Source organism: Numenius arquata, chromosome 2, assembly GCF_964106895.1.
Source record: "Numenius arquata chromosome 2, bNumArq3.hap1.1, whole genome shotgun sequence".
Lineage (NCBI taxonomy): Eukaryota > Metazoa > Chordata > Aves > Charadriiformes > Scolopacidae > Numenius > Numenius arquata.
The window spans coordinates 44234004-44261534 of NC_133577.1; the positions used below are offsets into that span (position 1 = coordinate 44234004).

Genomic DNA, 27531 nt, shown 5'->3' on the forward strand with positions numbered 1-27531 from the left:
TTTTTTCCTCTGTCATTTAAATACATGCTGTATGTCCACTAAGACAAAGATACATAAACAACTATGTAGATGAGAACAGGTACATATATACCCAATTCATATCTGCATGGATGTACCATGTATGTATGCTCTCATGCTTTCTTTAACATTAGCTTTCCAAAGGTGATTTGGTCAACTTTTTCCCCTCACTTTTACCTACATGGGGTGGTATTTCTGAAACAGATGATGAGAAAAAGGCATTTTAGAAATGACAGCCCTGCAGCAAATCATGTTCTTGTTCAGTATTAGAATGTTAAACTATACTCCTGAGAGGTGCTTGGAAAGGAAAGCTTAAATATTGTCCTCCACAAAAAGTGTGCCGGAACAATAATGTTTCATAAAACATTAACACTAAAATATTCAAAACATCCTTGGACTTGCTCCATCAACATCATGCCTTTTTTTTTTTTTTTTTTTTTTTAATACTAGCACCAGTGGCAGTATCAATTTCTAACTATTCCCTTTCTTGAACACCGTTACTGCTAGGAAAACAGGGATGCAGCTGAAGACAAGCAGGCTTATTTTACTAAATAATGTAACTAGTTATTTTTGATGTATTAGTCTGATTTACTGTTTCCAAACAAATTTTTCATTTTAAGTGCAAAAAGTTGATTTCTATGGTCTGGCTGATGTTTTTTCATGCATGCAAATTTTTTAGAGAACATTTTGTCTTTAGCTTCCTGTTATGCACATTTTTAAGAGCTTAATGTTTCCTGCCTCCACTTAATATGAAAGAACATTGCACATTTTTGCTGAATGTCAATGAGATAGTTACATTACAGAAATCGTGCCTAAATGACTCTGATGCTGACTAGGTATCAGCAGAATTCCACCCCATAGTGGAAAAGAGTTTAATTAATATAATGCAACCAATATAAAATGGAATCTCCCCAAAATACAATGCAGAGGGTAGGAAATGCAACCACCCTTAAATATTGAATTAAGCAGGGCTCTCTTATTAAAAGATAAAATAAAATAAAATAAAATAAAATAAAATAAAATAAACAAAAATAAAATAAAATAGAAAAGTCTTGCAGAGGTTTCATAAATATATTTACAACTTATTTAGCTCAGTTAATAGGGGTTTTGTCTCATCAGGCAGCATCGGCCTCTCCCTAAGCACCTTCAGTATCTTACTAACGAAGTTACAGTACATTGGAATATTTTAATCTGACATAAAGAACAACAATAGATCTGACTGCTGGGCTGATAATCTTCTTATCACACCCTGTGAAACCTAGCTCTAATATTTGACTGAGCCTCCATTACTCGGCAACACATTCTAAAAAGGCCAACAATGGAGAGAGAATGAAGTGGAGTGTGGAAGTACCTCCATATCTACATAAAAGAGATTAGAGGCGACAGCGTTCCATTTTACAGCTCAATCATATTGTGTTAGCATGCGCTTATCCGAGCGCGGATGAAATTGAAAGAGAAATAAAAAAGAGTCAGGCAGATAGGAACCAGAAAAGCGAGGCATGAGCAATTTCCAAGGATATAAAAGGATGCTAATGGCGGGGCCCTGTCATTCTTAAAAAGGGCTATTAGGGCACCATCATCTGTTCTTGTGCCCTTACGCTCTTCTAACTAAAGTCAAGCATTTCCTAATGCCATTGTGATCTTTTTCTTCTTCAGATAAGACATGGTCATGTTTCATAACAACACACTTTCCATTTATTTGATTTATAAATGCAAGGAGACTAATTCTATTTACTGATAAAGGCTTTCCATATATATTTTTCTTTCAATATTTCCTTTTGTAGATGGCATAGACTTTTTGTTCAATAAAAGCAACTATTGAAATGTTTCCAATAGCGCAAAATTACTAATGATTTTATGAAAGCATTTGAACTTTGTATGATTTTAAAACATTTTTTAGTCTATGACTGCAATGGGAAAGAGATGGCCAGAGCAAAATGCATATGGCATTGTTATTTTTTTATAGATAATCTCATTAAAAGACTTTCTGTTAGAGTAGCAAAAACATCATTTTGGTTTCCTCCACGAAGACAAATTTTACTTTGAAATACAATGCTTTACAGCAAGATCTTTATTAGTTATTAAGCACCTGATATGTAAGAGCCTTTAATTATACTGAACTGTAAGAAATCACTATAGTAAAGAAAGATTTGCTGATTGCTGCTTTGCTGTCCTAGGCACAAATCCACTACTGGTATAATTAATCGACTCCAAGAGATTTACACCAAGGATTTACTTAGTCCGCTAAGCTACGGCGAACTTTTATACAATTTGCACCCTTTTCCTAACTCATCCTTTTTCCAATTCTGTTATGTTTCTGTCTACAGTAACATTTGTCAGTTTAGAAAACAGTCAGCTAGCACCAATCCAGGCTCTTCTACAAGTTGTTTTGGGCCAGACATTAGCTGTGCGTAGGCAGTTGAAATTCAGCAGTACTCCATCATTCAAAACCAAACTACAAAAGCTCATCACATTTGCCCTTAGCATGTCAAGCCCTTTTGCATTTTGATTTTTGTGATCAAATGCCTGATAACAAGCACAGATTTTACCACTGCCCTCTGTTACCAGAAGGGTTATAAAAAGATTGTCTTTATTTCCTTTTGTTTGTTTTTTTTTCCTTCTCACTCCTAAATGAAGTCAGATGAGTAAACTTAGCTAGTGTGGCTTTACCATGGCAGGTGTGTTTTTGAGTTTACCTTGTAATAGAAGGCAGTCTCATGGCAGCAATGTTCCTCAACTGGTTCAGATCACAGACTTTAAATTTTCAAGGCCAGTTTACAGCATCCAATACCTTTTCCACGCTAACCAAAGCCATCATTTTAAAGGCTGCTCAGTCTCATCCCTCTGCTCTTCCTACCCCTCCAGCCAAATCAAAGCTACACAACATATTCACAAATCAAATTGACTAAAGTTCCCTTACAACTACTATGGAGCATGACTGACTCCTTTGAGAGCTACTCTATTTTGGTTAAGGTGATCTAGGTATCTTCCGAAGATGAAACTCAAATTCACCTATTTAACTTATTTTGACTTACTTTGGGGTGCTTTATTAGCAACCAGTGTAAGACAAAGTAGCTAGTATAATATAGAGTGATGTTTAAATTAGTTTACAATTTGCTTGAGCTCATCTAGAACTACTCTGAACAAAGCCATTCAGAAATGTCAGCTGTGTTCCTAACCACTGTAACAAATTGTTGCCTGAACGCTGCACACCTAATGACTTCAAATTAGCTTCACTGCGATATTGCCTGACAGTTCGTTACGACTGTTAGCAACATAGCTGGCGTATCATGACCAATAAATTGGTTTCAGTGTGGGCTGGGAAAGGGACTTCCATCAATTTGATTAAAGAAATTACTGTAGCATTCAAAGCATAAAGACAAACTAGTTTAAGGATACAGAAATAAGTTAACTGTACCAGAAAAACATTGCTTGTGATACAAAAGCTTGTTTATACACCATTTGTGGCACAGAAACGACTAAATTTCAACTGTGTCTCATGCTGACTATTTGAGAGTCTGTAGGTTGTTGGCTCTCATCGAAGTAAAATAACTTTCCATAAATGTACAAATTATTTTATGACTATTCTTTGGCAGTGTTTATATTTACCTACGATGGTCCAGAAGCACCTACCAGAAGAACTGACGCCTTGTGCTGGCTAGCACAAGGAGGAAAAAAAAAACAACAAACAGGAAGACTATTTGTTTCTATTTCTTTGCAATTTCTTTTGATACTAGAAACAAAATTCACTTTGATAAAAAGCAACTGACTGGATTATTTATTCTAATTTTAAGGTATCTCAAAATCACATCTAAAAAGAGGAAGTTCTATTACTTAGAGGAATTAGAAGATACAAATTCTTATGCTCAATATGCCTCCACTATCAAAATTAGAAAACTAATGAGCTGATGAAAACACACCAATATGCTTATTCATCTGCCGGACTACAAAAATATGTTAAGAAACAAAGCAGATTTTTTGGTGTGAATTTACTGTTTATGAAAGGTGACAGACTGAGAACTCTAGAAACTCTCTATAAGCTTGTCTGCTAGTCCACAGAGCAAGCACAAATACCTCAGAATTGGGTGAAAAGAAAATACACCTCAAATATTATCGGAAGAAATTGTTACTCTTCTGAGAAACTGCTTCTGATGACCCCTACTTTTCTTGCTAACAAAGGTGCCAGTTAGCTTTTGCAGTATCAACACATTTACGTGATAAAGACCGCAGTCTACTTCATGCAGACCAATAAACTACTAAGCTGTAAGAGAAGACCTTTTGGTACAATTCAGTTCTTTCTACTGAACTGCTGGTACAATCCAGCTCTCACACTACTTCATTCAATGAAGAGAACAATTCCTCTGTGCCATGCCAAAATATAACTTCACAAAGAACCTCCTGTGGTCACTATAAGATAGCGCTGCCTTTATGGAATAAAGAAACTAGACTTACCTTCAACTATGAGTACAGAGGAGAGCTCTTACACTACCTTTCATACCAGGCTAACACTCTGGATGGCAAGGCAAGTCCATCTTAAAGAACGTAATGCATGAAAAAAATTGATTCACTGAGCAGCATGTAAGACTCATAGCAACAATAAGAGTATTTCCAAGGTAAGACAAATTATCATCTAAGGTATGTCCAATGTGAATAACCTGGAGTCTTAAGAAAACTTCATGCATTTTAGTGAGAGAACAAATCGTATTTTGTACCACAACAGAATAAATCATGCGATGGTTTCTGTATTGTCACATATTAGCAATAAATACTGTATGTACCTGGAATATGCTTAGCCCATCCAATGATCACCACCAGTTCTCTGTCTGCCAGGTCACAAAGAGTGGTAAGCGCTTTGATGTCACTGTCCGGGACAGTTGGGTCAGGCATAGCATAGATCTTCTCTGGTTCAGCCACCAGCAAATGGGAGACAATCTTGTTATCTGTAAAAATGGTCCAAAACAGCACAAAATCACCAGTAGCATCATTCTGCTTTTCAAACAGATGGCTCGTATTTCAAAGCGCACAAGAATTTGTCTTAAGATACTGGACCTAATTAAACCTTATTGTAACTTCACTGGCTTCTACAAGTGGTTACAGCACAAAAAAATCTGATCTATTAGTAATGTTTATCAAGCTAGACATGTATGTTTCTAAGAAAGTAAATTTAACGTAATGTAGACATATATATGATCACCTCCTAATATTTGAATATAAATGTTGTAGAAAAACATGCATTACAATGTATTTTGGACTGTGCAAATAGAAAAGTTTTGCCTTCCTCTAATGACCTGCAATCCCACCCCTCCCCAAAGACAGGTGTATTTTTGGGGTGAGTAAATACCGCAAGCAATCAGTCATTGAAATCTGTAATTTCTGTCAGTGATTCCAGCTACCATTCTGTTGCAACAGAAACAGTCTCAGGACTTTCTCAGTGCTCATTACCCCATATATCTTATATGATGGTATCCTGCCTGTTAAAACGTTGAGAGTGAATCTGTATTCCTTGGGCTTATGCTGTGAGAAAAGCAGAGTGTTTTCATATATTTTCTCTTCAGTGAAAGATACAAATTCAGAATCACGTATAAAATGAGCTTCTTTAAGTACAAAAGAGCCAGTCAGGTATAGAAATTAAAATCAATGAGAACAAAGAGTGTAAAAGTAAGGAAAGTATCAGTAGATGCAGACCCTGCCTCAGAAAACTGTTTTTGTGCAAAGACTGATACTTTACCATATTCACACACTGGTTATTTTTATCTATATAGCATTTTCATTCAAGTGCTTAATATTTACTTTTCCATCCAGATAAACTGTGAAATCTATTTGGAATAATCATTTAAGTTATAAGGAAAGGTGGGAAGAAAAAAAAAAGAAAGAGTAGAAAAGAAGATGACTTAAAATACACTGTTGATATTCTGTATTCTATATGTAGGATAAACACTGAATGAGCATTATGTCCACATAAAGGCAAATGGAAGTATCTTATCTCTATACAAGAGCCTGATTTGTTACTCTGAGAAGGCAGAACTGAAAAATGTGAAAACTGGGGAAAGGACTAATTCATTAAGTCTCCTAATACAGGATACATTACTACTCAATATATTTGTTTTATCTTTCATGGAAGGTACGTCTTGTGACCTCAAATGCACCACTAGAATTTCAAGCCCAAATATAACTTTTTAGTGAATTTACACTAATCCAATCACTTCCTTAGGTTAAAGAGTCATGGGGCTTGAAATAAATGGGATTCCACTGCGAGAAGGTGTGAGTAGTATTTTCTGACTGCAGAGAAAGCTGACACAGTATCATTTTCCCCCTTCACATGTATGTCACAGAATGGACCACACTGTCCTCCTATGGGAGAGCTGCAATGGAAGCTGATGGGGATGTGACTTGTCCAGGAGCGTCAGAGAGGCTCCATACCAGCCCGTGACAGATTTCCATAAAATACTCACTTGATTCAGATTTCCGATACTTTACTGCTCTTTTGTGACAGACTCCTCGATTCTGATCTACCATCTCTACAATTTTTGCCTTATTCCAAATTTCTCTATCAGAAGTTGTGATATATGTTAGCCCTTCATAAAATAAGTGCAAGAGCCAAGTGGAAACCATCACATCAAGCATGTTTTATTACAAGGGGATACATTTATGCTTTATATGAACTATAGGAACCATGCCAACTGAGTAATTCTTGATCTCAATATTCTACTGATTATCAAACTGATTAATGAGGAATTCTATTCTTATTTAAAGATGACAGATGGTATTTTTAACTTATATTGGCAAACAGCCTTTGCACATTTTTTTTTAAATTTTTTTAAACAGTCTTTTCATACCCTGTTTAATTTCACACAGAAAACATCATCTTTTTAAGTGAGAAAAGATAACATTGTTTCTTCCCAAATTCCAGTATTTTCACATGTATTTGAAAGCGGGGTAAATAAATTAGAGTTTCTTAATATTAAAACACATGTAGTTGAGGAATTCAACTTTGTGGATTTTTAACCAGTGATAAATGATCAAAGAAGCACTCCTATCCTGAAGTTCTGATTTTTAACTCTCTATACAGAAAAAACGGCCAAAGAATTTTTCATTTCCTTATTAGGTTCCTCACCAATGGCTTTTTGTAGATTATTCAGGAATATTGCATAGTTTGACTCGGATTCACAAAATCTCAGATTCTTTTTATTTTCACAATCAACTAGATGTGCAGGCAGGACATTAGATTCCATGGTGAAGCTGGAAAATCCAATAAAAGCCAGAAGTAGCTGTATGAAAGATCCTCCAAACACCTGTTCTTTCCCTATAGGGGAACAAAGCTCCCTGTATTGGACTGTGCATTATTATAGACCATAGAAAAATTCTGAATGTACTCAGAAAGCTCCATCACTCAGGAAACTGAATAGCCATGAGCACTGTTTCTAGGTAAATCTTATTTAATGTTTCCCTAATTAGAATCAATAGAACCCAATTTTCATTCCTGTGCCTTTGTTATGCACAAACTATCAGTCAGGGTCCAGAAAATCTCCCAGGCTACTTCCACACAAAACCGATTCAACTGTTTCAAGTCTTGACACTTATCTGGCAGAATCTGAAAATTAAGCTTTATAAATGTTTGTAACAAAAATGTTTGTAATTGTACAAGCTAAGGAAAATGAAGGGAGGCACTTAGATAATGAGTAATGACTTACAAGGAGGGAGGTTAGCCTATCTCAGACAAATGGAGCTTACAGAAATTGGTGTAGTTATCGTCTTAAAGGTAATGTAATGCACTACTTTGCAGTAATCTTGGGTTTACACAGAGATTCTTGTGTTTCAGTGAAACTGTGTTAACCTCTGTTCATATTACAGGGCTGGTGGTTTTTGGATTGGATTTTTTTTTTAATATAATTTTTTTTTTTTTGCCTGTTTGATCTTGGGTTTTTGGTATGCTAGGCTGTCAACATTTCTACTCAATGACAATATCAAGTAAATGAAAAACTGACAATCTGTGCACCCAGGAAAACTAAACCTCTAATGAAATTAAGCATTAGACTTTATTAAATTTTATTGTATTATCAGAAAGTTTTTATTATAATGTGCAAAATCTGCTTAGTGCAGCCCTAGATTGTATTTACAGAACGGTGGGACAGCTTATGGAGGCTGAGTAGAAGATGCCAGATTGGACAATTGAAGGAATATAATCAGCATAATGTTTTTTGGAAAGGCAAAAGGAAACTATGCCATATGTTCACTTAAGCCTTAATTTTATGTAAAACTGGCTGTTTTTTCTTTGACACAGCTAAAATGCCCTTTCACTTACAGTTCAAAGACGGTTTATTTACTCTCCAGATCCCCATATGCTCAAATGTATTGTACACAGCACTGTCCCCTACTGGGGAACACAAACGGAAACAAATTTTATTTTCCATACGGCCAGGTATTTTCAAGAGCCTAAAACTGGTATGTGTGTTGTCAGAGGCACAGGGGCAGAAGTAAACGGAAGACTAGGAGAAGTTTGCCCTCCTTATTTCTCTGGCTTACTTCTCTATTTTAGGAGCAAATTAACCTTCTCGGCAGAAGCAACCAGACGTGTGTATCCTCATTTGAATTCGGAAGAGTTTACAACAGCGTGTATGCCTTTGTAAGGTAATACACCAGCCTCTTGCACTACAGCTATAATGCTATTAAATTTACTTCATGGAATTAGTACAGTCACTGCTTGAGTTTATATAAGCTGCAAAGCAAAACCCCTAACTATTTTTAGTTAATCGCAAAGAGGATGGAACTTGTATTTTAGCAATGAGATGATCATCTCTCTCTCTCTCTCTCTTAATTTCAGCCTGGCGAGATACAATCAAGGACATTATTAACACATAACAAAACAAAGCAAAAAAATCCATGAGGGTAGTAGAGCCCAAACTACCAATCTATGCTTGTTATTAGTGTGGCATATTGCTGTTTTAATCTAATGCTAGGTAGTGTATTAATTTATAGGTATAAATTAATGAGGCTCTTAATGTGTTTTCATTGGGAGGTTGGGCAGTCAAACTCATTTACTTAGTGAAAACTACAAAAATCACTTTCTTGTGAAATCTGAAACTAGAAGCTTCAATGAACTAATGATCACAGTATGAACCATTTTATGTACCAACGAAAATAAAGACAACCTCCAAATGTAAAATTTTCATTGCATAAACCATGCTCTTATACACTTCCACCTGTAAATATATTCTTTGTTCAACTCTACTTGAGAAAGACAAGCGTATTTTAAATAAAGTATGTTAACGGCTAAATGGATATCGTGTTCATGGTAGTATCTTTTGACCAAACCTTTGTCCCAGTCAGAAGGAGATCAGCAAACAGGGCTAGGAGTCAATACCTTGTATTCAAAGAGAAATTCTGTACATCTGGTGTACTCACATGGCTTTTTTGCTGGCTGAACTAGCTGAGGGTTCAGGTACGGGCTATTTTCTGCATCTATTCTGCGCTTGTACTTCTGGCGACCCCCACGTACTCTGTCTAGGCGGACACCTACATTGGGGAAAAAAAGCAAATGTAATTAAATATATTATGAAGATGCCTTTCAGGTAACAATCTTCAGTCTCCTGCCTTCCAATATTTATTTAAAATACATGATTATTTCAAAAGATTAATTTAAGAAAGCAAGGGAAAGCAACACTACATGTATTTGCAAGCTGTTCAGACTTTCACACATGTGAGACTAAGTATATAACATAATTTCCTCTTCGTTTAAAACAATTTGTTCCATTTTTACATATCATTAAAAACAGCTAACAAGTTTAGTTTCCGTTTGAAAGTCTGATCTTAAGTCATCTTTGCCAGAAGCAGAAGTTCAAAGCTGTAATAAACACCATGGATATACAAGGCTAACATTATGACTGGAGAAGTACAGAGAATCAGAACTTCAGAAACAATGAGTACTGTAAACAGTTTAGATAGTCAAAACCAATGCTTTTAATTAACATGGATTAACATGGCCACAGGATACAAAGTAAGTGTCTTTACTAAAATAAGAACACGTATGTGGCTTAAAGACCTGAAATGGTTCATATGGATTTGAAAGAAATTGTACAGAGATGATCGAGGGAACGAAGCACCTCTCTTTATGAGGAAAGGCTGAGAGACCTGGGTCTGTTTAGCCTGGAGAAGAGAAGACTGAGAGGGGATCTTATCAATGCTTATAAATATCTAAAGGGCAGGTGCTCAAGAGGTGTCAGGCTCTTCTCAGTGGTGCCTGGTGACAGGACAAGGGGCAACGGACAGAAGCTGGAACACAGAAAATTCCATCTGAACATGAGGAAAAACTTCTTTACTTTGAGGGTGGCAGAGCGCTGGAACAGGCTGCCCAGAGAGGTTGTGGAGTCTCCTTCTCTGGGGATATTCAAAACTGGCCTGGATGCGATCCTGTCCAGCCTGCTCTAGGTGAACCTGCTTGGCAAGGGGGTTGGACTAGATGATCTCCAAAAGTCCCTTCCAACCCCTACAATTTTATGTGATTCTGTGTGTATTCTGTTCATTTTGATGGTATCAATGACGAATTAACATTTGTGTTCTACCTCCATATTGTTCATTGCTTCCCTAAAGCATTCTGCTACCTGTTTTGTATGGATATATAGGAGTTTACCTTCCTGAAACAAGCTTGTCTCATAGACAAAATGAAAAAAGGACAGGGAAAAAAAGATGGTAGGTCCAATAAAACAATGAAGTATTTTTATTTCCTTCGGAGTCACCCAGGCAGATTTCCAGATAACCACAACGAATGTCAGTAGAACCAAGTAGTAACATAATGAAGTTGAAGAACTCGGCACGTATGCAGGGCAACAGCACAAGTAATACCAAGTGCAAAATTTGACCCTGGTGACACGGATTTAACTAGAAAAGAATGCAACAACAAATTACTTATCAATGATCTCTGCGAGCAATGTAATAAAGGGCAGCTCACTTTCTCACTTTTTGTTGTTTATTTTAGCTCTCCTCCCTCTATTTATCTTTTCCATTGCCATTATTGTGCCCTACTCTACTACTTCCCATCTCCCCGATCTCTCCCTTACAGGGAATACCTCCCGAACTGGCTTCTGGACTGCAGAGGAGCCACCACCAAAGAAGTTACAGTTTGTGTACACAGCCAGAAGAATACAGCACAGAGTTGACGTGCTGCCCATGAACCTGCACTGATAGCACAGTCTAGTTACCAGGAAACACCTGTCAGTCCTCTTTCATCCTCAAAAACCAAAGAGGATTGACTGGGTTTGGTGAAGAAAAGCCATTTGCCAACTAGCCAGAAATGCAAGGCCAACTTCTGTTGTTTTTTTTTTTGTTTGTTTCTTCGTCTTTTATATATATATTTAATTATTTTTAATCTGTTCCCGTTCTATCTCCCACTGTCTAAGCTGGCATGAAAACTAACAAACCAGAACACACACTAGCTGACCCAAGGAAGAAAGCAGTTTACAAATCCAATTCCGTGCTTTGTGTGCGTGGCATTCTCATTCACCCAGATGGACTGTTGGTATCTATAACGGTTAGTAACACAGGAGATAGTTGGCTTCGGGACACAACCAATAACACAGTGAATTGTATACAACAGTGCTTAATAGTTTTTGCACACCGGCAAAGTGGGTAATGATCACCTCTATTTAATAGTGAAAGTTCATTTGGTTTACTGCAGAAGACTGCATATTTCACTCCCTCAAACTCAAGAAGTACATTTCTCATTGTATGCTACCAATTATATTTTTGTGAATCACGTTATATAAATAATAAAAACAATCAACCACATACCCAAACAGGTCAGTCTATAATTAGGAATGAAACCTTATTTGTGGTATTTACCTATATCACTACCAAACTTGTGACTGATTTGTGGTATAAGCTGTTTGATAAAATTCACGGTGATTCAATCAACAAAGCATCATTATTTTTCATTTGTTTTTAAAGTTATACTTAGAAATGCATGAACCACAAGACCACTTTAAAAAATGATAGTTCAAAGCTTTTCAGAGTTAATAATAAATCAGTGTTCTCTACCCTTGAATCACGAGTTTAAGCTACACCTGAAGCAAATGACATCCAGGACCATACACTGCCACAAAAACAAACATCAAAAGACCAAGGTTTGACAGTTGAATATTCAGAAATAGGCAGAGGAATAGAACAAGCCACATGTGATACTAGTGGGATTATAAAAAAGACTGCCCAGCATTTGAGGAAAAATAAGATAGAAAATGATTTCTGCATAATTCAGATGCCATCCTTCTTTCTGCTTGGGAGCAGATTTCATAGAGATAAAAGATGGATAGCATCAGATAGAATTATGTTTAATCAAAAAGTAATGGAACTTAAGCTTAAATTAAAATAATATAAATCTACCAAGATGAACAATTTTTTTACCTCCCTTGCATTTGCCAAGATATGCATTCAAGCCATTCCCATACTCATTGGAAGGAAATACGGACAAATGTCGCAATAGTGAAATTACACATAGATCCATGCACTCACCTGTTACCTTTTCTAAAAGAAAAACATTATACTTCTAAATAACTGGGGAGTAATGGTACTGCACATTTTAAAATTAGCTATATCTAGAATATAACTAATTCCAATTCTAATATGAAAACATTTTTGATAACATAATACCAATAAATAGGTATATTTATTATACCAATAATAGGTATATAAATAAAACCAATAATACCAATATAAATTAGAGGTTTATAGCCCTTTCATTAAAACTGATACAGTTCACCACCATTTTTGCTCCTAAGCTTTCCTTGCTCCTAGTACTATTACAAAGTAGCTATTTTAGAATCATTTTCTGATAATATAACACACTCTAAGTGGTATTTTGCTTCCCAAGAGTCTTTACAGAAGTAACCACAATGCAGGACACCACTTAAGAAAGTATACCCATCTGACATTCCACAAAAACTCTGAAGTTTGGTGGGTAGCAAACTGCAAGCCAGAGGTTCTTACGTATAAGCATGCATTTTCCCCTCTAAATCCTATAGCTTGTATGAGAGAATTCATTACATAAAGATGTTATTTATCTGCTCTCAAAACAGTAACAGCTGATGCATTCTCCATTAGAAAAAAACAAAGGAAAGAAAGAAAACCAATTTTGTCCACAACGATCTTCATTTGGGGCAGGAGAAGCTTAACATCTTGATCACAGAGGTAACTGCTATGATTCAACACCTAGCTTGTACTCAGACTATTAAGGAGGATACTGTGGCACCTAGCTAGTGTACAGGGAGAAGTTAGCTAAGCAGACCTCTGCTTTCGGTCTGCTGTGCATGTGGCCTGCCAGAGTCTTCAGTACTTCAGTTGACACCCTATCAGTCCTCAACCATAACATGAAAAGGAAGACACCCTCTCCACCTATACAAACTCATGTCACATATATGAATGAATTGCACTGTACATATTATCATTACAGTTGTTTAGGGTCAAAACATCCGTTAATGACACTGAACAAAGCTAGCTCCGCTGAAGACAAGTAAGTTGATTCTCCATATTCCCCAACAACGTTTCATTTTAAAATTCTTCAACAAAAAAATAAAACCAAAAGCCCTAATGAGAAAAATAGGGATGACCACAGGGTACAAATAGAAAGAACAGGCTTGCTACTTTCAACAATCAAGTGCAACACATTCATTTTACATCTTAGGACAAGCACAACTCATAAACTCATCTGTTCAGGAGTGATGGGTAGTCACACATTTTGACATGATTTACAAAGTTTAGAAGATCAGGATTAGACTAGAACTGTAATATATAGAAAGATGGAAACTATGTAAATCAATGCAATAACCACTTTTTTAAAAGAAAGCAATTGCACGTAATAATACAACAAAATAATTTCTCCAGCTGGCCTTAAGGAAAAAAAAAAAAAAGGTCTCATAGTCACTATACAAGCTTCTACAAAAAAGGTTTATCTCCTGGTTCCTCACACAACCCTTGCATGATTTCTACCAAATGTTTACCAACACACAACAAAATTATACTAAGCACGTACTCTAAAGTGAAAGTGTTCACATGATCTTGCACAGAAATAACTGAAGACTAGAGCTGATGTATCAAATGAGCTACCCACCAGGTACTTCAATCTAAACAAACAATCTAAACAAATCTGAACCCTCCGTTTTCTCTGTATTTCTTCATCTGCTTCTCCCTCACCAACAGATGCAAATTATTATTCCTATTCTGTAGTCCTTTTCTCACACTGACTTGAAGCCCTAATGTGGGACAGACACCTACTATGACTGGTGCTATATAATAAAAAAGATTGCCCTTAACCCAATATATCATTCTTTTTGCAATTCAAGTCCTGAGTATCATAATCCTATTTAACCATGTCATCTCATTTTCCATACAGATCCGAGCCATCCCCAAAGTATACTATTTATTTCTTTATAATCTACCTCTCTTCTTATTTTCCATCCCCTCCTCCTTACCTTGGCTACAAGTCTCCAGTGTTCTTTTATCCACTTGTCCCACAAACACTCTTGTCCTTTCCACGGAGCTCTATACCCACAGGAAATCCTCAGGCTAACTTGCAAGGCATTAGCGCAATCCTTCAAATCAAGACCTACCAACACCAGGACTGCCTGTATGGAACTGCTTACTACCTATAATTGGGGAGAGCTTTTTATTTTGGGAAAAATAAATCTAATTCACTTTAAAATGAACTAATATCTGAATAATCAAAATTCTCTCTCTACCTTTCAGTACATCAGTAAAGAACGGGTTGGAGATCAGAATCAAACCTGCAATTTTGACTTCCTACAGAAATTTCAAATTCTCTTCTCTTTCTGTCCCCCTTACATGAGAGATTTATAGCAAGTAGATAAGTTGTACACCGATGCCATTCTGGCAAGCTCCACCTCTAATGCAACATTCAATTTATACTAAATATATTCCTATCTCATTTTTTGAGATATGTAACTGGGTAACAATCCATTTTCTACAGATGTCTGTAAGATTCCCGGCATTGCCTTGAATTTTACAATGAGACCAATAAGAATGGATATGCACAGAACTGCATCTTGCCGAGCTTTAGAGGAACATCTGTAGCAGAGGCAACAAAAAACTAGCTTAACAGCAAAACTGGAAAAAGCAAAACGAATTTTAATGGTAGGTTCTGATGTTGTTCTCCTTTGGAACAACATCTCAACAGAGTGTTCCAGTCCACTTGAACATATTGTGCTCATTTGTACAATTGCTGTGTAAGCTTGGGTGAGTATTATAAACTCTGAGTTTTGATTTTATTCACATAGAACAGGAAAACCAGTTGATTTTGCACCTTAAACACAAACAGAATTTATTTAGAGATAAGAATGCATGGTCATCTAGTTACTATTTAGACAATTCCGTAATCTCTGCAGTTTGGGATTAGAGAAGTGTGAGGCCAGTCCATTAATCCTGCAGTCTGAAACACTGGTAGTGGAAAAAATACTTCCACTTTAAACCACAAAAGGCCTCTCTCAACATATTAGACATATGCAGGAAGCAACACAGCATGAAGAAAAAGGATAATATGAGCTATCTTTTCTTCAGGATCTGCATATTTGTTTTATGTGCTGAATTGTAAGGATTCCAGAGAGCTTCTGGAATCAGTTTGCAAAATATTTGGGCAACACCACGTGCAGGTAAAAATACAGCTAGGGATGTAAAATACGTGTCCATTAGACAGGTAATATTTTGACAACAGTCCTAAGTCATCAAAAAAGATAAATGCTATGACTCACATTAAATCTTTCCTGATCTACAGATGAATTAACAATTAGCAGAGGAAGGCTTTAATGTTTTGTCTTCTGATAGCCATCTGCACTATTAAATACACTATTTAGTGTAGCATAGAAATCTAAAAATCATCCTCCTACTTTACATTCAGTCAGTACCAAAAAGCATTTGTTAATATAGGATAAAAGTGGCTGTCCTCAAGAGGTACCTATAAAACAATTTAGTTCAGGAACCTGCCCATATAACGGACTGAAAGACAAAACAGCGTTCATTGCTTTAGTATCCAACTTGCTCTATGACTAAGTTGCTTAATTTATCTGTTCCTCTGATAAAGATTTGCAAAAAACAGTTTATTATTTAAAAAAGTATTGGGCCAATTAAAATACTCAGTGAACTTTTCCAGGTTGAAAAATCAAAATTGAAAAATATTACTTTTGTAAAGCGTTTCAAACCAATGTTTCATTCCAGATTTTGCTCCTGCTCAGTAATTAAAAATGTTTCTGGCAACAAAATGTAAGTAACATTTTGGAAAATCGTTTTTTTTTTCCTGGGAGGGGAGGAAGAGAAGACTGCATTTTGGCAAAGGAACTGAAAAAAAAATTCTCTTTGGTTAAAGCCCAGGGGTGGGGTTTTTTCAGTTTGACAAAAGAACTGATAAATGTGTTACTTATACAGCTCAGTACTCAACCTCTCTTGAAAGGAACATTAACTTTGCATTAACTAATCATCTACATTCTGCATTTTTGTGCACTGTCATTTGTGCATTAAAACATAAAAGAACATGCATAAAATCCACTTAGTTTTCCCATCCAAATGAGACACTGTGTAAATAAATTCTATTATTTCTTAGCGCAAGTGATTTCCGTTGAAGAATGGTCCATAAGCAAAGATGAAGAAAATGTGGCATAAAATGTTTAAGAGTACTACAGTTGCTTTACATTTTTAATGGTTCCATATGAAGCTAAGTATCCTAACCTGTGACGCTCACAAATACAAATTAGGTCACATGCAACAGGTGACAAGTTTTAATTGAATGTCTTCTGTCTGCAATTCTGACAAAAGGTGAATGGAAATAAATGAGTCTGGCAGGACAGCCCTGAGCCTTACAATACCCAATATCTCATTATTTTTAAACAGCTATCTATAAACTGATGCTGACAAGCCTTGAACCTTTTATTTCTGTTCAAGAAGAGGTGAGTGTGCAGAAAGAAAGGAAAAAAAAAAACAGAAAAAAAAAAAACAGGACAGCTACTTTGTTGCATTAAACATGCAATACCCATTATTAGCTCTCAAATATTACAAACGGATACCTTTTACACTTCACATAAGAATTATAAAAACACTGTTTCTTTTCTGGAAGAGAGACACACTACGTACTCAGTTCCTAGTGCCTAAATCTGATCTTTTCTGAGTGTTATACTACCAGAACTTCATTAGAATTATGCTAGACTCATGCTGATTTTGAAGAGACTGAAATTAGACCACTAAATACAGGCTACAGAACTCCCACCTCTTTTCCTTCACTTCTCCAAAATGAGGAAGAGCTTATGTTGCAGCAAAATGCGCGTATTGTAAACTGTGGAGGAAAAGCGACGCAGACCTAAGACTGAATATATAAAGCCGTGATGTTTCTGAAATGAAAGTTACCACCACATAATACTTCACATCATCCAGACTACTAATATACTAATAATTAGGAAGTAGTGTAAAATACTGCAAAAGCTTTTATGAATAACACAGAAAATACTGTTGCTAATTGCACCATTAAATTTCATGTCAATGTGCTTATATATCATAAGCATGCTATGTAAGAGTATAAGCCTTATTTTTTTAATTATGCATACAACATCCTCGGACAAGGTATAACAATAAATAAAGGCAATCTATCACTAACTAAATACCACGGTTCTTACCTTAATTTATTTAAATATATTTACACAAGATGCTATCTTGTTTCAGAGTTCAAATTACAACCAATTTAATGAAGTGAAGCTTGCTGGGCTGTAAAGTCATTACTGCATCAATACACTTGAAACCATTACTTTAAGGTGACAAGCGCAGACTGGGAACGTCAGCTTGGCTGATGATCCAAGGAGAGGGTATGGAACGCCAGGAGACAGAAAGGTCAAAAAGTAAGTTTGAGCAAGGCCATATCAATGCCTGAAGGTCAAAAGCAGGCCTTTATTCTAGATCACATCATCAAAACTTATGAAGAATTCAAGAGCTATGCTAGTGACAACTCTAATAGAAAAGAAGTCTAACTGAAGTTCTGGACCATTTGCTGGTGACTCTCAAGAGAGATGGGAAGAACGGAATGAAATGCATTATAATAATCCGGCTGTGAAGTACCGGTAGCATGAATCAAGATCTCAATACCCTTTATTCAGACACAATAGTTTGCAGTTTCACAATATTTCAGTTAGTGACTTGGATGATGTAGGATTCTGGAATTAATCTGAGATCCAGAAGTCATGGGAAAGTTCTTAATAGTACAAGATTAAACAGATTTTATATATAAAATCGTATCAGTTCTACTGAGACCAAGAAACAGCTTGCTTAGAATTAGGATTTCTATCTAGAGGAAGTGATTTCATTTTACTGGAACAGAATGAGAGAAAACTAAAGGATTGCTCTCATCATACTAGACCTTTAAAACAGATGTACAATTCATTGTAATATTAGAAGTTCTTTACCCTAACATATTCCCTAATTTGGGTTTTTTTTAATTCTTTTCTGTTTTATCCTCCTCTTCTATCTTGAGTAGTCAGTCTGTGCTGAACAGCATAAGAGTAAGATGAGTAAAATCTAGTTTCCAAATACTGCTCACCTGGGAAAGTCACAGAGACTTCCTTTTTTTCAGTTAAGGTGGTTTTATATTGCCAGTTAAGTTTAAATTGGCCTTAGTGCAAAAATATGTGTTCTCACAGAATTTTGGACTTCTCCAAGGCTATTCATGGAAACACCATTTTGACATTGTCTTTTCTCTTAGCACACCCATAACAATACTATCTCTGCCATCTTTCCTCATACTTAAATATTGAGTGATTATGAACTACACTTTTATTGGTGAAGCACTATGCAATTCTTCCCTGCTTTTTTTATTCTTCTGAAGAGCAAGATAATGATTTGTGGTACCTCGTCAATTTCACACTTCATCTTTCAAGCTTCCTCAAAAGGTATGGCAGAGTTCTGAACTTATTCCTCCTTCTTCAGTATGCTATTTTATGGCACCACAAAATCTAGACAATCACAATAGAAAAACAGCCCAAGCAGCTTATGCCGTTATCTCAGCCTCTGGTGGGGGCTAACACAATTTTAGGGGCATTCTATTTTATCATGATTTATAGTTGAAATATACTTCATCAATTTTACCTATACAGAAGACTGTATTAGAAATGAGAATATCTAAAATAATTTCATGAGTGCACATCAGCCTGATGCAAAAAAAAAAAAAGGGGGTACTTTTAAACCTAAGCATCAACTCTATATGAAAATGTGAGCTTGGCAAAATTGGTAGACATTGTTACATTTTGGCTTTACTTTTGCAGCTAAAATACGAGCATTTCGTACTGTTATGTTGTTTGCAATATCTTCTCACAATTAGATAGGAGTTACACAACTGGGTTTCATTTGGTGTCTCAAGAGTACTCTTGAAGTAGACTTACAGGATAATCACGGAATCACAGAATTGTCAGAGTTGGAAGGGACCTCTAGAGATCATCTAGTCCAACTCCCCTGCTGAAGCAGGATTTCCTAGAGCACATTACTCAGGACTGCATCAAGGCAGGTCTTGAAAATCTCCAGAGTAGGGGACTCCATGACCTCCCTGGGCAGCCTGTTCCAGTGCTCTGTCACCCTCACCGTAAAGAAGTTTCTCCTCATATTTAAATGGAACTTCCTATGTTCCAGCTTGTGCCCATTGCCCCTCGTCCTCTCACTGGAAACCACTGAAAAGAGTCCAGCTCCATCGTCCTTCAACCCACCCTTTAGGTAATTCTCACTTCAAGATAAAAGATCTTATATTACTAGTTCCAGGTGTATTTGTCAAATGACATGGCTTTTCTGTACTTTACTCTTCCTGTCCATGTACTGTAACTTTCTGTTTCTTCAAAATCTACCTGCTACAAGAGTAAAGTTCAACAGTGGCTTATATGAGTTCATAGTACAGACGGTCCCCTTTTATGACTGTGAGGAATTTGAAATTCCTGGTTTCTACTCCCTTTCCTACTTCCCTGAGCAGTTGCTTATTTTAGAAAGGGGAATCTTTATCTGCTACTTAGGTAGGAAAAAACCCCCAGTGATCTAGGTCAGTATGTTCAGACTGGAAGGTACTGACATACCACACCACAGTGTCTTCCTGTGCAGTATTGTTCCTGCCTACAAATCTTGGAGCTAATGTAGAAGAATAAATTTAAATATTTTTGTTTCACTATTTGCAGTGGGTTAAAGTGATGATTGCTTAACAACAAAACTAAAACTTCAAAATTAAGTGGCTAGATGGTCATCAAATCAAGACATAGCATAGTAAAATAAAGAAAATAATGTACAATCTCAACGTGGTGGAATTGCTTCCAATTAGTGTTATCTTGTAGCATTGTTTTGAAAGGTGGAAACAAAGGAAGATATGTTCTCTGCATATATTGTGGTTTCCGGAGGTGGAAGGTAAAAAAATTTCAATGTGTGCAGCTTAATGAACACTGGGAAAAAAGCACTCAGGAAGAAAGTATTTGTCTCTTCCTCAAAAAAAGTTGGATAGTGGAGTATCTAATGATGAGTATAAAGATAGTCTGTAAAAAACCCTGATAATAAGAAAAAAAACATAAAAAAACCCTGATAAGTATCTGTATTTTATGCAAAGTATCAGAGTGTACAAACATTTGCCCCAACACTTTCCTGAGAATACTGCAGATGTCGCTGGAAGATCTGGTTGAGAGGATGCTGTCAATTAAAACCTTTACATTTTTAAATAGATATTTGTATGTTTATGTAACTTATTGAAACAAATATTCTAAAAAGGCACTTTTCCTTTGTCTTTATACAAACTTTCCTCTGTTATTCCATGAGTACCAGTACCAAAGAACTGTGCATACGTGAGAATCAGAAAGTGAAACTGATACACATATTTACAAGAAAACTAAAATAATATCTGGCTCTACCAGCCAAAACCTGGAAAGAGCACCAGATTAAATTTCTACAATTCCTGTAACAAGTGTAGCTATTCTGTGTTCTGACTCGGTAAAGCAATGGAAAAGAAAATGTAACACAAGACGTTAATGGGTCTAGGCAAAGTTCTCTGGACATAAAATGAAAAAAATCCAACTCTTATTTTGAATTTTAAGTATTCTCCTGAACATATTTAACACTTCATTCATGCCCAGATTGCAACTGATTTATACATTAGCTCATATATCCTGCTAGCCTCCTAACCTGACATACTGCCTCACACGCTGGAGTGACGGGTTATCCTGTTTGCAACTTTGCATCTCATCTTGAGGTAATACTTGAGAAATTAATGGAAAGTTTATTAGTGATACCACTTTATTGATACTTCTGCTAGCAGCTTTCCATACAAAAGCATAATGTTTAGCCTGAATATTGAGTATTCTTTTGTAGTAAGCACTTGGAGTGGGTCAGAGTTAATGCAGAAAATCCCAGTTAAAAAATGTAACTATGATGTGCTGGGTGTTTTCCAGCCTTTTTGACTGTCCATAATGTTATGCACAATTAATAATATGAGGTAAATTTATTTCACTTTAATAAAACACAATAAATTTTGAAACAATTAGACAATATACTCTGATTATAAAATGCCCCTGCTCTAAAACAGAAAACAGTGACAATTTTCTTCTAATCTCATAAGTAATGTTGGGCTTTGGGAAATAGGTTAATAAATTCTAGTTTTCTAAACCAGGCAGACTGATTTACTGCAAACTTCCCCCATTCCAGTTATAGTAGATGTCTATCAAATTGCTTAAGAGAACAAATTTATGGAAAATATCCAAGAGTCATGTTTTGTTCTTATTAAAATACATGAATATGTATGCAATTTTAGCCAGACTAAATGAACAAAACAAAACAAAAAGAAAGAGAAAAAAGGTCAACAATTGTTGTCACAAGAAGTATTCTTTTCCACAAGAAACAACTCCTCCCTGTTAAAAATGCCTTTATATGTAAGACGTTTGTCTGAGGAGTATAGTTTTGTTTATATTGTAATGGCAACTGCTATGAAGAAAAATTGTACAAAGTGTACAAGGGTATGTTAATACAAGTAATGGGGCGACATAATTACATAAACATTATTTAAAAGAGGAAATAAAGCATAAAATTTCCTCATCTCCAGGAATTATTTTCATATAGAACTTTAACAGATGCAGAATTTTAAAAAATAAATAAAATTAGTTTTAAGTCAATAATTCCTGACAAGCACAGTCTATTTAAATTGGCACATGCTTACCCTTCTCAAAGGGTAAACTGGCACATGCTTACCCTGCTTACCATTCTCAGTGGGAATGCTCACAGTGTGCAATGCTAAACACACATGTATTTTATTTTTCTAGGGGCCAAAAAAGGATATTTACCAAACAAGAGACCAAGGTCTTCTCACACAATGCACTGCAAACCTAGCACTGAATTCTTTACTGAATTCTTTACCTTTCTCCAGTTACTTCCAAGGGCAGGAAGAGCAAACAATTTACATTCATGGAGTTTGCATTTTTTCCAAATACTGTGTTTCTTCCAAAGTTTTCTGCTTTCTCTCCTATTTCCCCCCTGAAGTTCACTTCCCACCTTTAAAACACATATATTGGACTCATTCTTTCTTTCTTTTTCCTTTTAAACATGTAAATAGGCATTTCTACCTGGATTTCATTCCTGTGGACTATGTCATCCAGTTTAAAAGACATTAAGGCTAAAACAAGAGCAGAATTTACTGGGTAAAAAGATGACAGGTTATGTACAAAATAACCTAATTCACACAAACAGAAACCTAGAGAAATATTTCCAGATATTTATAACTAGCACCCAACAAAACACACAAATGTGTATTATCAATCTTCGCTCAATCTATAATCAATCACAAGGATAGTTTTTGAGCAACTAAACCATGAAGTGTACATACAAGTCAATCCAAAATTGCACATTTGACATCCAGTGCAACATCTAAGACTTACCATACTAGTTCATCATAAAATTCAGTAATAATTGAATTGTATTTCATCTTCATCAGAGACCAGAAATTTCTAGTAGAAAAAGCCTCGGAAATATTATGGAACATCTTTTCCAATGTCCCCTTCCATGAAACACGTAGTGCCTTTCACCTGTTACAGTATATGCCCCTCCTGCCATATTTCAACAGGGGATTCTTTTAGTTGTTCTTCCCCCCTCCCTTTTTTTTTTTTTTTTGATTGATACATTAATAATTTTGAATTATTAAGAATATTGGGCTTTTGCCTTCAGAAGCAATCATCTCAACAGAAGTTTTCTCCTAACGCTGTTTTGCAATGTTAAGTTCATTTTCTGGTGGTTTTTTTTCATACTCTTTCTATCTATACAGTCAAAGTACACAGGCTAGTTCATGTAATATTTTACTTGAAATATTTATATACATTTGCTATGATATTAAAGACACTAAAATTCTTAGGTCAAGAAAGGACAATCATATCTTAAAATATTAATGCAAACTGGAAATAAAGCACATGAAAAATATTTACTTGACACTATTGCCAAGAGTATCAGAAATGCTCTTAGCATACTCATCATTTAGTTTTAAGGCTTCTTTAGTTCTCTTGAAAGTCAGATTAAGAAACTATATCTAAAGGACAGATACATCTATTTATTTATTTTTTTTATTACTAATCCATTGTTCTTGATCTCACCAAAGAAAAACAGATGCATATATATATAAGCTCTAACTTCTTAACTGGATACAAAGGGCAGTCAAACAGTTCTTGAATTAGAGTTCCCTGGGTCCTATGAGTTCCCCATAAAAAAAAAGTAATCGCTGTCACCTCTGTGATCAGGAAAACAGACACAGGCTTAAAGGAGAAGATGCCACGATTCATAATGGGCTGCAGTGAGTACACTTTTCTTTCTCCAGAAGGAACTTTTGAGAGAATGATCACCAAAGGCTGGGTGTGCTTTGCACATGACAGTGTAACTCGAACAAATTACACTGTATTGCTTAATGATTAATAAAAGCTAAGAGCTGAAATTCTTTACTCATTCTTTTATCCTTACATTGGTAATCCTTTCATACAAGCACAGGAAACCGAACACAAAGAAGTAAATGTCTTGAGAGTTGTTGGCAAATAAAGTCTCCGTGTAGTTCAGTTTTCAGAGTTTAGATTTTGCACATTCCTGCACTTCAGCTTGCTCCCATCAGACCCAAAATTATACCTAGGACTGCTCTTTAAGCAAAAGAAGCCTGTTTCTTCCCTCTTCCTCTTTTCCCTCTCTTTGACCTTACAACTTTCTCTTTGGATCAGAACCTTCCTCTGCAATGCACTTTCTTTGTTCCAGAAGGTTTTTTGATCCCAAGGTCAAATTTGGATCCATTTTTAGATTTTCAAGTTTTTTTCCTACTAATTTTAATCTGGATTTGATATATTCAGAAGAATGACATAAAATATGCAGAGAGTTCGGAACAAGAGAGCACTGCTTATTGCATTATTATAATAACATAACAGGAATAAGATCTTGCCTGTATTTTCAAAGGGAACTGATTCAAACATTTTTCCTCTAAGCCTTAACCTGGTTAACCTGCTGAAAAAAAAGGAACTGACCATGGAAGAACATACCTATAAGTATGCCTATATCTGGCAAAATTGTGCATCAGTTATAGGAAACATCAGTATGTTTTCTAGGAATAGTAAACCATATAATTTATCGGAGAAAATAAAAACAGACAACACTAAGGGTGGATCCTACGAGGAAGGCCTTTGGAACTGAATATGGGACCTTTTTTAATCAGTGATCTCAATGGTCTTAATGAATCTGATATTTTCTGATACTGTTTCTTAAGGTTTTACGTGTTTCCCATTTGCTGACAGGAGAAATTTATGTGAACATCCTATACCTTGGCAATGTGCAGAAGCATTTGTTTCTTGAATTGAGGCAGGTTTTAGAAACTGTAACACAATTCATTTTTTACTGCCTTTTCCCCATTTTACAGAGTTAAGCTATTTTCCACTTGTCATGCCATTGTGTCAGAGATGGTGTGACACAGTGGATTGATACCTCTTTATTATTCTCTCCAGCTTGTACCTTTCGTTTTAGACTGTTCAGTGCTCTTCTTTTCAAACTATCTATGAAGAGTGGAAGTATAGTAAACTTCTCTACTTTGTGCCAATTTTGTGTGGGGTCTGTTCTCTCAGTGATGGTACGTATTTCTTGAAACTAAGTTAACTTTCAGTTAAGCATTAGAACAACAAGAAGCTTGGCCAGATATCCCAAACACATCAACTCAGCGGAGTTTTAGTGATATCTGGACATTTAAATTAAGATTACGAGCAAAAAGCAAAAATGAGAGCATACTACAAAATTTAAATTGAGAATCTTATTTTGTGCAGCTCTTTTCACATTCAGAGTGAATTTTAGTAAAACTTCTAATGAAGTTGCATATCAAAAACTTCCTAAAGTTCAAATAAATTCAGAGCCAGAGTTCTGTACCTCCTCTACATCCAGAACGATGTGGTCCAATTTTTTTATTCAAAGCCATTTCCACAAAACAGCATTAAAATAAAGTTAAAAATCCTCCACACAGACCTCTTCATTTTTAAAATGATCTGATTAAAAGATGGGGAAATTCTCCTTGTAGCTACATAATATGCAAGATAGAGTAAAAAAGCTTTCCATATGCTTGTTATTTATTTGTCCCATTCTATTCTGTTGCTTGTAGTCTGAGGAATGTACTTTAATCTTTGTACTAAATATACAGAAATGCACTCTATATTTTTCATTTCTTAAGCCATGGAATACACCCACTAAGGCATACAATCCTTGTCAAAAATCCACACAATTGGGAATTGTCACAGTGAACTAAACAGACTGGGGTTTCAAGTGCTGGATACTGTACTTAAAAGCCAGAGAAGCTCTTGCATTTTGCTTAAGAAAGAGAGGGCATAATTTATCTAGAGAAAATCCTCCTTTGGCAGCATATGCATGAGAAAGAAAGGATCTATGTACTGAACTTTAAAGGGAAATTGAAAATAAAAGTTTCTATCTATCAGGAACCTACTTCACAAAATTTAAAAACAAACCTGGGCAAAGGTGCCCAGGAAGGCTGGTCGTACTTCAAGGAGGCACTCTTAAAAGCCCAGGAAAGAGCCATACCCAAATCCCCAAAAACAAGCAGGAAGGGAAGAAGACCAGCCTGGCTAAATAGAGAGCTTTGGCTGGAGCTCAGGAACAAAAAGAAGGTTTATGATCTTTGGAAAAGGGGCCTGGCAGGCAAGGAGAAATACCAGGAAGCGGTGAAGATATGCAGGGGAAAAATTAGAAGGGCCAAGGCTCAAGCCGAGCTCATCTTGGCCACTACAGTTAAGAATAACAAAAAGGGGTTTTTTCGGTATGTAAACAGTAAAAGGAAGATTAGGGATAATGTGGGCCCACTGATGAATGAGATGGGCACCCTAGTGGTGGAAGACATGGAGAAAGCAGAGTTGCTGAATGCCTTCTTTTCTTCAGTCTTCACTGCTAAGGCTGTCCCTCATGAATCTCTGGCCTTGGAGGCAAGGGGGAGGGTATGGAGAGAGGAAGTTTTTCCTCCAGTAGAGGAGGACCAGGTTCAGGACCACTTGGCCAAACTGGACATTCATACGTCCATGGGCCCTGATGGGATGCACCCACGAGTGCTGAGAGAGCTGGCAGATGTTATCGCTGGGCCACTCTCTATCATATTTGAAAGGTCATGGAGAACAGAAGAGGTGCCTGAAGACTGGAGGAAGGCCAACATCACTCCAGTCTTCAAAAAGGGCAAGAAGGAGGACCCTGGGAACTACAGACCAGTTAGTCTCACCTCCATCCCTGGGAAGGTAATGGAGAGACTCATTCTAGATGTCATCTCCAAACAAGTTGAAGAGCGGGGGGTTATTGGAAGTGGGCAACATGGGTTTACCAAGGGTAAATCATGTTTGACCAATCTGATAGCTTTCTACGATGCTATAACTGGTTGATTGGATGAGGGGAGGGCAGCAGATGTCATCTACCTTGACTTCAGCAAGGCTTTTGACGCAGTCTCCCATAGCATCCTCATTGGGAAACTAAGGAAGTGTGGACTGGATGAGGGGACAGTGAGGTGGATTGAGAACTGGCTGTGTGACAGGACCCAAAGGGTAATGATTAATGGAGCAGGTTCAAGCTGGAGGCTTGTAACCAGTGGTGTCCCCCAGGGGTCATTACTTGGTCCAGTCCTGTTCAACATATTCATCAGCGACCTGGACGAGGGGACCGAGTGTATCCTCAGCAAGTTTGCTGATGATACCAAACTGGGAGGGGTGGCTGACACCCCGGAGGGCCGTGCTGCCATCCAGTGAGACCTGGACAGGCTGGAGAGCTGGGCAAGGAAGAACCTCATGAGGTTCAACAGGGAAAAGTGTAGGGTCCTGCACCTGGGGAAGAAGAATGTTAGGCACCAATACAGGTTAGGCGTGGACCTGCTGGAGTCAAGTTCTGAAGAGAAAGATCTGGGGGTCCTGGTAGACAGCAAAATGACAATGAGCAAGCAGTGTGCTCTTGTGGCCGGGAAGGCCAATGGCATCCTGGGCTGCATAG

At 36.6% G+C, this 27531-nt stretch overlaps 1 protein-coding gene across 8 annotated transcripts in view; it reads right to left on the reverse strand.

Annotated features, from left to right (window-relative positions):
- Window positions 1–27531, reverse strand: part of ESRRG (estrogen related receptor gamma) — a 385126-nt gene that overhangs the window by 43257 nt on the left and 314338 nt on the right. For 6 of the 8 annotated variants that reach the window (XM_074144572.1, XM_074144573.1, XM_074144569.1 and 3 more), the window contains 2 exons: window positions 9421–9531; window positions 4797–4958 (listed from right to left, as the gene is read on the reverse strand). In XM_074144572.1, coding sequence (XP_074000673.1) covers window positions 4797–4958; window positions 9421–9531 — 273 coding nt within the window. Of the gene's footprint in view, window positions 1–4796; window positions 4982–8505; window positions 8521–9420; window positions 9532–27531 lie in introns of all 8 variants that reach the window. The other 2 variants (XM_074144575.1, XM_074144571.1) reach the window with 2 other exon arrangements.